This window comes from Neophocaena asiaeorientalis, unplaced genomic scaffold, assembly GCF_003031525.2.
Source record: "Neophocaena asiaeorientalis asiaeorientalis breed wild unplaced genomic scaffold, Neophocaena_asiaeorientalis_V1.1 scaffold993, whole genome shotgun sequence".
Lineage (NCBI taxonomy): Eukaryota > Metazoa > Chordata > Mammalia > Artiodactyla > Phocoenidae > Neophocaena > Neophocaena asiaeorientalis.
The window spans coordinates 342,539-357,805 of record NW_020173041.1 but is presented as its reverse complement, the minus strand read 5'-3'; the positions used below and the strand labels follow the sequence as shown (position 1 = coordinate 357,805).

General features: G+C 41.5%; 1 protein-coding gene across 8 annotated transcripts in view; it reads left to right on the top strand.

The window, feature by feature from the left end:
- GK (glycerol kinase) overlaps positions 1–15,267 on the top strand; it is a 73,894-nt gene that overhangs the window by 11,667 nt on the left and 46,960 nt on the right. For all 8 annotated transcript variants that reach the window (XM_024742829.1, XM_024742825.1, XM_024742823.1 and 5 more), the window contains exons 2-4: positions 259–332; positions 2,486–2,592; positions 12,138–12,215. In XM_024742829.1, coding sequence (XP_024598597.1) covers positions 259–332; positions 2,486–2,592; positions 12,138–12,215 — 259 coding nt within the window. The remainder of the gene's footprint in view (positions 1–258; positions 333–2,485; positions 2,593–12,137; positions 12,216–15,267) is intronic.

Below are 15,267 nucleotides of genomic sequence, written 5' to 3'. Positions count from 1 at the left end.
ACGCGGGCCTCTCACTGTTGTGGCCTCTCCCGTTGCGGAAGCACAGGCTCCGGACGCGCAGGCCCAGCGGCCATGGCTCACAGGCCCAGCCGCTCCGCGGCATGTGGGATCTTACCGGACCGGGGCACGAACCCGTGTCCCCCGCATCGGCAGGCGGACTCTCAACCACTGTGCCACCAGGGAAGCCCACTGAATAACTTTTAAACATCTTTGCTCTCTACCTGCATTTTTACCCTAATATCGCAATATATTTTTCAGGTTTTCAATTCAAAAACAGCCGAACTACTTAGTCATCATCAAGTGGAAATAAAACAAGAGTTTCCAAGAGAAGGGTATGTTTCCTAATTTAATATGTAAATGTACATCATGTTTATTAGTCCATCTCACCCCACCTGCCCTGTGCTTTTGTAAAGTAAACTTAACCAAACACCCTCCTGAGAAGACGTGAGGGATAGGTATTAGTCAAAAAAAGAAGCAGTAACTTGGTAGCTCAGCAAAAACATGTGGATGATTGATGGCTTAGGAATTCAGTGACAAAAGGAAGCGATAATAAAGTAATAAAGCAAAGGAGTATTAGATATCAGAAATTCCACGTTGACTTTGAAATCATTTAGTCCTGTGTCTCCATCATTGCCAAACTGCTGCTTTGCTGATTTGCATGTAAGGGTTTTTTCCTTAAATAAAGATATGTTTTTAAAAAACATTCATATATCTTATCATCTAATACTAAAATCATCCTTTTGGGGAATAATGTTCATATATAGTAATTGTGATATTACTACTTATATATATGTATTATATAGTACATATACATATATTATACAGTATTTTATTTAAAATTTGATATTCATAATACAACCACTTTGAAAAACTGTGTGGCAGTTTCTTATAAAATTAATCATATATCTGCAACATTCCACTCTTAGGAATTTATCCAAGAGAAATGAAAGCATATGCCTATAGGAAGACTTATCTACATGAACGTTTATAGTAGCTTTGTTCATACTAGCCCAAACTGGAAACCCCTCAAATGTCTGCCATCAGTAGAACGATAGCAATGAAATACTGTTTGACAGTTTTTCAAAAGTGACCTGATACATGCAATGACATGGTTGAATCTCTTTGATATCCTGGAGAGTGAAAAAAACTGGCCACAAAAGAATACATCCCGCATGGCTCTATGTGAAATTCAAGAAGAGGCTAAACTAATTAGGATGATGGAAATCCGAAAAGTAGTTGCCTGTGGAGTGTGTGATTGACTTGAAAGAGGCATGAAAGAACTTTTCTGGAGCAATGGAAATATTCTATATCTTGACTGGGGTGTTGGTTAGATTAGTATATACATTTGTTAAAACTCAACAAACTGTGCACTTTCAATCTGTTCATTTCATCATAAAATTTACTTCAATTTAAGAAAGAGAGGGAAAACAGTGTGTTACCAAATTTTCCGTTAAAAATTTTCTCCTATGTTTTAGAGAATTCCTTTGTTTAATAATAAAAGCTATTGATATGTTAGCAGCATTAGAATGACTGTCCACAGGCCTGATCCCAGGGCAATTTAGAGAGAGAATAGCTAGACTGGGAGGGACAAAAATTAGAAATATGTGGAAGGAGATTGGGTTTTGGAAAAAGAGCATTTAGAGGCAGAACTCAAAGCTCAGGAAAGCCAGGCAGACCTGAGGAAGGCAGAGAAGAAAGGCATTTGGAATTCCCTTGCTACTTCCAGATTCTAGCGTAGGATTCTTTTAACTTGTGTCATTTCTACTTTTGCATAGAAAAAGTATGCCATTTGTTTCTCCCAGGTATTCTTCCTTTTCATTTATTATGAGCCATTCATCCTTCTGAGGTCCTTGTACCTTAACCACAATTGCACTGGGATTGGGTCTGAAAACTGGGACCAATCACTTGTCTACATGAAATAGTTATTGGAAGGAATGTACATTTTTCCCCTAAATTCTAACAAAACATTTTAGGAAATAAAATGACAAAAGAGATTAGTATACTTATTTGACTTCTTAGAATTTGTTTTGCTTCATAAATAAGTAAATACACAGATATATAAGTAAGTAAATCAGTGTATCAAAAGAATAATATCTATATCTAGTCTGTTTAAAACTGACTAATGACTAGTGAAACATAAAGATAGTATATCAGAATTCATCACACCCACAGAATATAAAGAATTGGGGAACCAGTTTCTTACTGGATTTGAAAACTAATTTTAAAATAGGTAGAATATTTGCTGTTTGTGGCCTGGTATTACTTACCTCCTTTCAAATAATTAATTACTATATGAAGAATAATAAAAATGTAAAGTAAATAGGCTCTTCTTTAAGTCATTCCTTTAGAATATTGGATATGCTCTGCTTATCTGTTTTTCTTCGATTTGTGCAGCCACTCCCTCATAAGTGAACATCTCTAGAGAAATAAATTATATGTGTCTTGCTCTCTTGTGGACTAACCAAATACATTCTTTTGTTTGAAGATGGGTGGAGCAGGACCCTAAGGAAATTCTGCATTCTGTCTACGAGTGTATAGAGAAAACGTGTGAGAAACTTGGACAGCTCAATATTGATATTTCCAACATAAAAGGTATTTTTCATATTTTACTCTGTATGTGATTATCTCAATTAACTTCATTCATCCAGCACATACTTGAGTGCCCATGCAGTGGCAAGCATTTCTTTGAGAACTGAGGATACAACAATAAACAGGAAGATTAGGTCCCTGTTCTCATGAAGCTTTTATTTTGGTGGGAGTGAGACCAACAGTAAAAGTAGATAAGTACCAGCTAATTTCAGATGCAGATAAGTTCCATACAGAAAGAAGTAAAGCGCAGTGATATGCTAGAGTGTGCACAGAGAGGCTTCCTTTAGATTGGAAGGCCAGAGAAGTCCTGTCTGAAGAGGTGACACTTTTGCTGCGGTGTCAAAGGCCAAAAGGGGCCAGCCATGCAAACATCTGGGGGGAAAATGTTAGAGGAAAAGAAAGCAACACGTGCAAAGGGCCTGAGGTGGGAATAATTTTGGCCCATTCCTGGATCAGAAAGAAGGCCAGCATGTCAAAAATACAGTGGAAGAAGGGTGACAGGTGAGGTTGGGTGGGTAAGGGGTTTCAGAAGGAACTGAAACCTGAGAAGTGGACGGGGCCTTGTCGGCTACAGTTAGGAGTTTGGATGTTATTCTTAGTATCACACGGAGCCATGAGAAGACTTTAAGCAAGGCCATAGGGGATGACAGGATCTGACTTGCAGTTTAAAAACAACTTCCTGACTGCTGTACGGAACACTGTGGAGAGTGAACAGTAAAGGTGTAAGTGTGGACACAAGGAGACCAGTGTGGAGGCCGCCGTGGAAGTCCTGAGAGAGAGGACGATGACTTGATTGACAGTGGTAGCAGTGGAGGTGGGGAGAAAGGGCCAGAGCTTGCTGATGGATTGGATGTCAGGGTAGCAGAGAGAGTAGTGGGGTGGGGGAAAGAGATGGGTCACAGGTGAGGCTTGGGGTTTTTGCTGGAGCTCCTGGATGGATAGGGATACCCTTTACTGGGGAGAGAAAGACTAGAATAAGGAACAGCTTGGGGAGGGGGGAGGTTGTTTGAAATCAAAGCACTTCACTTTTGAAATCTCCCTTAAATAATTGTCTGAGAGTGTTAGGTTATTACAAGTATCTCCCTTATAATTCCTAGTAGTTTTAATAGAATATCTACCTGAGTTTGGCTTTGCATCATTCGTAAGGGAGAAAAAAAATAACCCAGTCATCTAAAATTGATATGCTACTAGTGTAAAGGGTGGAAGCATAATGCGGTAATTGCCATCTCCTTAGAGTTTAAATTTTTCAAGCTCACCATTCAAGGACTACTTTTTTTTTCTTTCTTAGGTAGTTTGACTCTAGATACGGGGAACCATCAGTTGGTGGTGGTGGTTCCTTAATTCATGTCATCTTGGCTCTGAAATTTACCAGCACTCCTGAGTTGAAACATTGATTTTTTTTCAGACTTCCCCTTATTTGTATAAATAAAACTCACTTTAAAATAGGCTAAGTATAATCAAAACCAGTCATTCAGCAAACTCGGAGTGCCTACGATGTGCTAGGTGTGCTAGGGAAACAGTGGAGCACAAATAGGGTCGTGCCGCTGTCCAATGGGGGAAACATGTTAATCCAATCACAGATTAATGGAAAAATGTAACAGTGACATTTCCGTTACTGCAGATTTTTACAAGAAATACCCATGTACGATTTGATACTTTGTTAACAGTTTTTTAATATCCTACCTTCATTTTATCCCTACATCTAAGTGAAGTACTTCAAACTTCTTTTACAGTTGCATTCACCAAGTTTTAGATGAGTCCTCTGTCAAAGTGATTGTTGGTCAGTTTCCTTGAACTGTCCTCACAGCTTTCATGGTCTAAACAGTGGAAACATGTAAGAGGCATTCAGTAGCACACTCTGTTGTCGAAATATCCATTACCAGTGATGTAAATAATCTAGGTGGCGGAATGCCATGTTCACGATGTAGATTCCAGAGCCATTGGCCATGATTTTGACCTCATTCTACCTCCCTTTCAGGTGAGGTAGGCTGCGGCATGTTGGCCTTCTAGACCCACTCAGGTGGCATTCTTTTTTCTCTTGTTTTTGTGGTGGTCGTGAAGATGACACATAACCCCAGTGCAGGTCACTTGTCTTCCACTTGCACTGTCTGTAAGAATACTGAGCACACAGCTCTCTGCTCTATGCTCCTCTGTGTCTGGCCAGTGTGAAACCCATACCTGAACCAAAGTGACCCAGCACTTCCTTCTCAACAACTACCAGCCTATGGCCAAGGAAGAGAACGTTCCACAAGCCCCTCCATACCAGGCCAGTTGTGTTAAAAAAATTTTTTCCCAGGTAATTTATTGAATTGGCCACTGTCAAGGGCCAAGCTTTTGCTTGCCTATATAGAGCTCTAGGTCACAGAACCCTAATGCTGTAAAGGATCTTCCATCACTTAGACCTAGCTGCAAATGAGAGAACAGGGACCCTTTGCAGGTCGTGTAGCTATTTAGTGGTGGTATAACGTGAAAGCACAACTGCCCTGTCTCCTGGTCCAGTGCTTTCTTTCCTGAGCCACACTGATAATAACCTCAAAAACCACTTGAGTTTTTGGTTCCAAAGTGGCAAAGAAATGAGTTTTTTCCAGCTAAAGGGTGATTCATTTATCATCTTACCTGGTAATCATTGAGTTCATCATAGCTGGCTGTATTTCTTTGGCAAACTCCAGTTTCATTGGTTTTAGTTGTCCTCATCTGCCAAAGTTTGTTGATTTCAGGTCCCTATAAACAATGTCTCCATAATTAAAGTTCACTTTCCAGTTTAACAGCTCACTTGAGCCCAAGACAAGTAAATAGGCTGCTTCTTTCCATCTTGGCTTAGAGAGCTGGGCCGCTCTGTTTGCCTGTCACTGGACTGAAGGAAATACAAACTATAAAGAGATACAATACCACATAGTCTCATTCATCCTCCCTCATGAGATCCAAGCAAAATACAACATACACTGTTACAAAGTTGAGAACATCAAGTCCTCAGCGATTAGGTTAGATAGTAGTTCTCACACCCTTAGAGGACAGGGAAGCCCGCACACCCGCTGCCTCGCCCTAGCCAACACATCCACCCACCTTTCCTTCGCCTCTGAGGCTCGGCCTCTCAGAAAGGCACTCTTTGTCCTAAAGGGCTTCCCAGCAATGGCCATATCTCCCTTGCAAGTGGTATAACTTGCCACAGGCACACGTCTGCCAGACATGGAAGCTTTCTACCTCTTCCCAATGGCGCTTTTAGTAGCCCCAGAGCCTTCCTCTGGGGCTCATGTTGTTTTGCTATGTGCGTTTATTGGGTTGTTGTTGTTGTTTTCTCCAGAAATGTGTTCCAATTAGAAATTATAATTTTATTTTTAAATAAGGGTGCATGTCATCTATAATTCCACCAAGGCAACAATGATAACATTCTGGAGTATTTCCAAAGGCTTTTTTCGAAGTAAATTTTTCTTAACTGCGATTATAACTTTTCACAGGCAATATTAAGCAAAATTTAACCCGATTTTGAATATAGCATTTAACTAGTTAATTGTACTAGTGACACTCAGTTTTGAGGGAAAAAAAATCCCCTGAAAAAGAATATATGGATGAAGCATGGACCTGCTAGATACGAGAGTAATGTGTTAGGTTTTATATTGTCCAGTGATTTTAGTATCTCTAGCTAAAAGACTTGCACGTCACATTCATTTGCTCTTATGGTAGGTGAACTAGGGTGGAGGATTGTAAAACCTAAACATGTTATTCTGAAAAAGAAGGAATTAAAATTAGGAACTATTAAGAGAAGCACATGTGCTGGGATTAGCAGTCAGAAAAGTTTTCTTTAAGAAACATAGAAAAACATAGAGGATTTTAGGGTAAAAATGCCAAGAAATTAGCACAATTAGAAGTTCAGAAGTTCAGAGGCAATGCATAAGGCCTGTGTCGGGAGAAACCGGTACTAGACTTGTTTGTGGCCGGAAGAGAATCCTGAGAAGCTGGTTCACTGGACTTCGATTGTTTGCAAGAAAAGCAATTTTGCTTGGCATGAAGGAACCAAATTAAGATAGAGGGGAAAGAAGAAGCGGTTAGAGTGAAACCCGTGACTAATGAATCAGATCGAAATAGCTCTAGATAATGTTCTGAATACCAGTTAGAATGAGCCAATAAAGAAAGGTAGCGTGAAGGGCATAGAATAGAAACTCCAGGCTTGGGACTTCCCCGGTGGCGCAGGGGTTAAGAATCCACCTGCCAATGCAGGGGACACGGGTTCGAGTCCTGGTCTGGGAAGATCCCACATGGCGCGGAGCAACTAAGCCCGCGAGTCATTCAGTAGCACACTCTGTTGTCGAAATATCCATTACCAGTGATGTAAATAATCTAGGTGGCGGAATGCCATGTTCACGATGTAGATTCCAGAGCCATTGGCCATGATTTTGACCTCATTCTACCTCCCTTTCAGGTGAGGTAGGCTGCGGCATGTTGGCCTTCTAGACCCACTCAGGTGGCATTCTTTTTTCTCTTGTTTTTGTGGTGGTCGTGAAGATGACACATAACCCCAGTGCAGGTCACTTGTCTTCCACTTGCACTGTCTGTAAGAATACTGAGCACACAGCTCTCTGCTCTATGCTCCTCTGTGTCTGGCCAGTGTGAAACCCATACCTGAACCAAAGTGACCCAGCACTTCCTTCTCAACAACTACCAGCCTATGGCCAAGGAAGAGAACGTTCCACAAGCCCCTCCATACCAGGCCAGTTGTGTTAAAAAAATTTTTTCCCAGGTAATTTATTGAATTGGCCACTGTCAAGGGCCAAGCTTTTGCTTGCCTATATAGAGCTCTAGGTCACAGAACCCTAATGCTGTAAAGGATCTTCCATCACTTAGACCTAGCTGCAAATGAGAGAACAGGGACCCTTTGCAGGTCGTGTAGCTATTTAGTGGTGGTATAACGTGAAAGCACAACTGCCCTGTCTCCTGGTCCAGTGCTTTCTTTCCTGAGCCACACTGATAATAACCTCAAAAACCACTTGAGTTTTTGGTTCCAAAGTGGCAAAGAAATGAGTTTTTTCCAGCTAAAGGGTGATTCATTTATCATCTTACCTGGTAATCATTGAGTTCATCATAGCTGGCTGTATTTCTTTGGCAAACTCCAGTTTCATTGGTTTTAGTTGTCCTCATCTGCCAAAGTTTGTTGATTTCAGGTCCCTATAAACAATGTCTCCATAATTAAAGTTCACTTTCCAGTTTAACAGCTCACTTGAGCCCAAGACAAGTAAATAGGCTGCTTCTTTCCATCTTGGCTTAGAGAGCTGGGCCGCTCTGTTTGCCTGTCACTGGACTGAAGGAAATACAAACTATAAAGAGATACAATACCACATAGTCTCATTCATCCTCCCTCATGAGATCCAAGCAAAATACAACATACACTGTTACAAAGTTGAGAACATCAAGTCCTCAGCGATTAGGTTAGATAGTAGTTCTCACACCCTTAGAGGACAGGGAAGCCCGCACACCCGCTGCCTCGCCCTAGCCAACACATCCACCCACCTTTCCTTCGCCTCTGAGGCTCGGCCTCTCAGAAAGGCACTCTTTGTCCTAAAGGGCTTCCCAGCAATGGCCATATCTCCCTTGCAAGTGGTATAACTTGCCACAGGCACACGTCTGCCAGACATGGAAGCTTTCTACCTCTTCCCAATGGCGCTTTTAGTAGCCCCAGAGCCTTCCTCTGGGGCTCATGTTGTTTTGCTATGTGCGTTTATTGGGTTGTTGTTGTTGTTTTCTCCAGAAATGTGTTCCAATTAGAAATTATAATTTTATTTTTAAATAAGGGTGCATGTCATCTATAATTCCACCAAGGCAACAATGATAACATTCTGGAGTATTTCCAAAGGCTTTTTTCGAAGTAAATTTTTCTTAACTGCGATTATAACTTTTCACAGGCAATATTAAGCAAAATTTAACCCGATTTTGAATATAGCATTTAACTAGTTAATTGTACTAGTGACACTCAGTTTTGAGGGAAAAAAAATCCCCTGAAAAAGAATATATGGATGAAGCATGGACCTGCTAGATACGAGAGTAATGTGTTAGGTTTTATATTGTCCAGTGATTTTAGTATCTCTAGCTAAAAGACTTGCACGTCACATTCATTTGCTCTTATGGTAGGTGAACTAGGGTGGAGGATTGTAAAACCTAAACATGTTATTCTGAAAAAGAAGGAATTAAAATTAGGAACTATTAAGAGAAGCACATGTGCTGGGATTAGCAGTCAGAAAAGTTTTCTTTAAGAAACATAGAAAAACATAGAGGATTTTAGGGTAAAAATGCCAAGAAATTAGCACAATTAGAAGTTCAGAAGTTCAGAGGCAATGCATAAGGCCTGTGTCGGGAGAAACCGGTACTAGACTTGTTTGTGGCCGGAAGAGAATCCTGAGAAGCTGGTTCACTGGACTTCGATTGTTTGCAAGAAAAGCAATTTTGCTTGGCATGAAGGAACCAAATTAAGATAGAGGGGAAAGAAGAAGCGGTTAGAGTGAAACCCGTGACTAATGAATCAGATCGAAATAGCTCTAGATAATGTTCTGAATACCAGTTAGAATGAGCCAATAAAGAAAGGTAGCGTGAAGGGCATAGAATAGAAACTCCAGGCTTGGGACTTCCCCGGTGGCGCAGGGGTTAAGAATCCACCTGCCAATGCAGGGGACACGGGTTCGAGTCCTGGTCTGGGAAGATCCCACATGGCGCGGAGCAACTAAGCCCGCGAGCCACAACTACTGAGCCCACGTGCCAGAACTACTGAAGCCCGTGCGCCTAGAGCCCGTGCTCCGCAACAAGAGAAGCCACCACAATGAGAAGCCCGCACACCTGAACGAAGAGTAACCCCTGCTCGCCGCAACTAGAGAAAGCCTGCGGGCAGCAGCGAAGACCCAACGCAGCCAAAAATAAATAAATGAAATAAATAAATTTATGTATAAAAAAAAGAAACTCCAGGATTGCAACTAAGGAAGCAGCCAGCTAGTTAATGGGAAATTAATGCAGTGGGGAAGAATAGGAGAGTTTAGTAGACCATGAATTCATTGTGAGCCCTCATTGTAAAGTTGTCACATATCACATTCACAATACTCCACCTTAACAACCGTTGCCAAGGTCCCGCCGAGGTCTCTGGCCTCTGCTGTGCCCACAGTGCTGCTGCAGAATTCCTTTATGTGTCCCACTTAGCTCAGTCCCATTCTTGGCAACTGGTACTCCAGTGTCTGTGTAACAATGATGACAATGAATGGCAGCAATAAGTGACATTTATGGAGTGGTTACTATGTCCCCGCCACTGTTTTAATATGCATTAACTTAGGTTTTCCTTTTTGTAACCCTGTAAGATGGGAACGTTTATCATCTCCATTTTACAGAAGATAAAACTGAGACCCAGGATCATGCTGCTAGGAAGCAGAAGAGTTGGAATTTGAAGCCCAGCAGTCTGGCTTCAGAGCCTGAGCTCTACTGAATAGCGCCCAAGCTTCACAGTCCCTGTTTTCACAGATAACCTTGTGCTCTACTTCACAGAGAAAGTTGAGGCTCTGGGGTCTAAATTCCTCAACTTCCTGTCCCAGTACTTAATGTCTGGATGTCCTGCCCCCTTCCCTCCATCACAAGGGAAACAATAGCCTTCCGTCCTACTGAGGCTCCTCCCTCCACCTGTGTATTAATCCCATCCCCTCCTGTCACTACAACAATCAGGACCGTGTCCCATTCATTTCCAGACCCCTTTCCCCCCACATTCTCCTTTCTCTTCCTTTATTCCTACAGACCTTTTGGCCTTCTATTTTTTAAAAAACACCCTCAAATCTCATCCTTTTATCCTATGCCTCTAGGTTTCCTGGTAGTAGAATCTCATTCATCTTTATACCTCTAGAAAAGGTGTTAAATAAAGTAAGTATATTTGCATTGGATAAAGATTATTTAGAACAAGGGAGCTGCTGGTCCCCTTCAGCTCTCTGTTGGTCAGAACATTCCTAGTATGTCTTATTCTGGGTGTACAGCTTGAGTAATTTGGACAGTTAGTTGCATGTTCCTAGGAGAGGTGGTGAAGGGACTTTAAACCGTGCCCTATGGAGGTGGGGCAGTGGAAGGAAATTGGGCTGTTTAGCTTAGACAGGGGAAGAGAAGCCTGGAGGGACAGAATAGCTGCTTCAAGTGTGAAAGACTGACATGTGGAAGAAGGATTCACCTTATTCTTTGTATCTCCAAAGAATGTAACAAAGATCTATAGGTGGAAGCGATGAAGAAACGAATTCTTTTTAAATAGCAAAGCTGAACAGTAGAGATTTGTTTGCCTGGAGAGAGGTAGTGAGTATCTTGTCACTAGAAGTGCTGTCTGAATGGTCACGTAACAGGCAATTCCAGAGATTTGAGCATAAGGTGGGTTGATTATATAGCCTTTAAGGTCTGTCCTAATCTTAAATTGTGGAAAAGCTCCATCCTTTAGCCCAGTGTGTGCAACTCTGCACAGGAGAATCACCTGGGGAGTATTAAGAAAAAATACCAATGCTCAGATGCTACCCCAGGTTAGTTAAATCAGAAGATTTGGGTCAGGGCCTGGGCACCGGTATTTTTTAAAAGCTCTGCAGTTGATTCTAATGTACAACCAAGTCTGAGAACCTCCAATTTAGCTGAATCAAGCCGAACTGAGTAAGATGGTATGGAATAGTGTTTTACTTATAGTAACTTACTGTAACTATAGCCCTTGAGTTGTATATAGGTTAGTATAATGTAATTGCCATCACATACTGTACTTATGCCTGATTCAAACTCTATGTCTTTTGTTTGTTTGTTTTTTTGGTTGCGCTGGGTCTTAGTTGCGGCTCACAGTCTCCTTAGTTGTGGCTCACCAGCTCCTTAGTTGTGGCACATGGGCTCCATAGTTGTGGCATGCGAACTCTTAGCTGTGGCATGCATGTGGGATCTAGTTCCCTGACCAGGGATCGAACCCAGATCCCCAGCATGGGGAGCGTGGAGTCTTAGCCACTCTGCCACCAGGGGAGTCCCTCAAATTCTACGTCTTGTAACATATTATTAAAATACATGAAGAAAACTGAATTTCTAACTAAGCATAATATGAGTTTGCCCAGCATGAAGGATTTTATCTCAAAATGAAGGACTATTTTCTCAAAATACAGGCATGTGTGCACACACACACACGGAGGGAAATTTCTTGTGGCAGTTAGTAAATAAACGAATGAGGTTATTGTTGGTCTCCTCAGCATGATAAATTGGGTATCGTAAATTTGGGAAGTTATTGCATTCCCTATTTATAAGGCAACCTGCGAGTCTTTTATTTGGCTATTGATCTGGGTCCATGTTATGGTGTGCTGGTAGTGAAGCAGGAAGAAGTCTGTAGAAAGAAAAAGAAGTAGTTGACATTGGTGGTTCGCTTTTCCTGGGCCAGTCAAAGAAAATCAACTCAATACCACCACAGACGTTCCAAATGTTTTTCTTCAAATTTTTATGTTTAGTTGTGCCTGTAAAAAAAAAAAAAGTGAGAACTTTCCTCAGATTTCTGCTTTTTTTTTAATCCTTTCTGTTTAACTTTCTCTTTAAAGCTATTGGTGTCAGTAACCAGAGGGAAACCACTGTAGTCTGGGACAAGTTAACTGGAGAGCCTCTCTACAATGCTGTGGGTAAGCTCTTGTGCATGGATGTCAAACTCAAGGCCTTTCTCCACTTGCAGGAGTTGTCATACTAAAACATCTGGCTAACAAAGCACGTAGTCACGTTCCCTATAATCTCATGGGTTGGGCTGAAGAGTCCTCTAAGAAATGAGTTGTTACATATTTACCATTTTCAGATAGTTATTCCCAATTTGAATTAACTCTTTCCTATGCTTGCCCCTTCCTGATAATTTGCATTATACAAATGAGTCATTGTTGCCAGAACTTTTTATAATCCCTGCTGTTTCTGACACCTGAAAGGGATCTCGCCTCCTCCTCCCCTCGAAAATCAAGATTACAGATGTCCCCATTCCCTTCTCTACCTTTCCATAAAGTACTTGTATACTTGTTCTTCCCATCTAGAAATTTGAATCGACTCTGTTGAGCTTATGAAAATAAAATGTCAGAATTTTAGCTCCTCCTGCTACAAACTTGGCGATTTCAGCAGGGGTTCAAAAGCTCAATCTCAAATATACCACCATTAGATATCACATCTTATTAAATGTAAATAACCATGGGTATATCTTAGCCTCACTCTTAGTAGCACATGACAGTTGAGCACTGAATGACACTGTCACTTGCTAAAAGGAAAGTTTTGTTCTAAATATACAGTCGCTAAAAGGCGTTATTCTGTCACAAATAGCAAAGCACAATTTTTTAGTCAATAAAATAACAGGTTGTGGGTTGGACAGTGGAGGCAGAAGTTGTCAGAGGTGGGATGATTTATAGAGTGAGCTCTTTTTACTTTACAGTTACTTTAGTAATATATTTAGTTACTTTAGTATTGATTGGAAAAAAGTGATATTCAAGCAGAAAATATACTAACAAGGTTCCTTGTAAGAGTAGTGTGAATTCCTTTGGAAATGATCTTTACAAAAAATGAAGGTCTTTAATGTTATTGTGTTATAAGAAAGCATTTAGTATGTCTTCTGTATCTGTGATAAAAAATTCAAGATGCAAAAAAGGTCAAAGAATTGCAGCCAAAGGTTCTCTTACACAAAAGTACCTCTTTTAAAGCTTTATTTTGTTCTCATTCTCATGAGCAGCCCATTTTGAATATAAGCAGGGTATTACAATTTTAATGGCTAGTATCCAGGAGAGTATTCTTTCACAGACCAATGTTAGCCGACTTCTTATACTAGTTAAGGTTTTACTTTTTGTTTTCCCCCTCGTGAAAGGAAGGGCCTACTCACAGGAACCAGAAAGTTCCTGTTAAACTCTAAACTTGGAATTGTAAAACTGCAGCTTTGGACTTTGAGTTATCATTTTAAAATAATGCAACTAGGTTAGCTGAAGTTATGCATAAGTGAAGGATGTCAGTAAATATTTTACTAGAAAAACTTTTTGAGATGTGCTTATCTACTCATTGCTTTTTCTTCTACACTTTTTAGTTTTCTATTTAAAAAATATCAGGCATTCAAAACAGAATGACTGAAAACCAAAAGAAACAACTGACATTAGAAGCAGGCCAATAAGAAATCCTGATATTAGAGTTATCAGACTTTAAAATAACCATCATCTACACGTTCAAGGAATTCATTGAGATGAGTGATAATCTTAGCAAAGAAATGGAAATTTAAAGATCGAAATTCTAGGACTGTATTAAATTCAGTTGATGAGTTTTACATCGTATTAGACACAGCTGAGTTAGGGAACTGGAAGGGAGATCAGAAGTAAATATCTAGACCAAAGCACAGAGAGACAAAGGTTTAGAAAATACAGAAAAGAATCTAAGAGAAATATGGGGTAAGGTAAGAAGGTCCAACATATTTGTAATTGGAGACCCAAAAGAAAAGGAAAGAGAGATAGATGATAAAACTTTTTCAAAACTGTTGAAAGATATCACGCTACAAATTCAAGAAGCGCTATGATTCCCCAGGCAAGATAAATACACATAAAGCCGTATACAAACATATGCTGAGACCTGAAGATAAAAAGAAGGATTTTGAAGTAGCCAGAGGATATGACCTTCAAGAGACCAACACTAAAACTTTCAGCTGATTCCTCAAAGAAACAGAGTACAATGGAACGAAATCTTTAAAGTGCTAAAAGACAATAACGTGAACCTAGAATTCTATATTTAGTGAAAATATCCTTAAGAAATGAAGGTGAAATATAAAAGCAAAGACAAACAGGGACTTATAGGAATCATTACAAGCAAACCCCGACTAAAAGAAAAACTAAATGGCGGAAGAGTAAGACACGGAGATCAACTTCCTCCCCACAGATACACCAGAAATACATCTACATGTAGAACAACTCTTACAGAACACCTACTGAACGCTGGCAGAAGACCTCAGACCTCCCAGGCAAGAAAGTCCCCACGTACCTGGGTAGGGCAAAAGAAAAAAGAATAAACAGAGACAAAAGGACAGGGACGGGACCTGCACCAGTGGGAGGGAGCTGTGAAGGAGGAAAGGTTTCCACACACTGGGAAGCCCCTTCACGGGTGGAGACTGCGGGTGGCGGAGGGGGAAAGCTTCGGAGCCGTAGAGGAGATGACAGCAACAGGGGTGCGGAGGGCAAAGCGGGGAGAGATCCCCGCACAGAGGATCGGTGCTGACCGGCACTCACCAGCCTGAGAGGGTTGTCTGCTCACCCGCCAGGGCGGGCAGGGCTGGGAGCTGAGTCTCGGGCTTCGGTCGGAGCGCAGGGAGAGGACTGGGGTTGGCGGCATGAACACAGCCTGCAGGGGCTTAGTGCACCACGGCTAGCCGGGAGGGAGTCCGGGGAAAAGTCTGGACCTGCCAAAGAGGCAAGAGACTTTTTCTTCCCTCTTCGTTTCCTGGTGCGTGAGGAGAGGGGATTAAGAGCGCCGCTTAAAGGAGCTCCAGAGATGGGTGCAAGCCGCGGCTAACAGCGCGGACCCCAGAGACGGGCATGAGACCCTAAGGCCGCTGCTGCTGCCACCAAGAAGCCTGTGTGCGAGCACAGGTCACTATCCACACCCCCTTTCCAGGGAGCCTGTGCAGACCGCCACTGCCAGGGTCCCGGGATCCAGGGACAACTTCCCCGGGAGAAC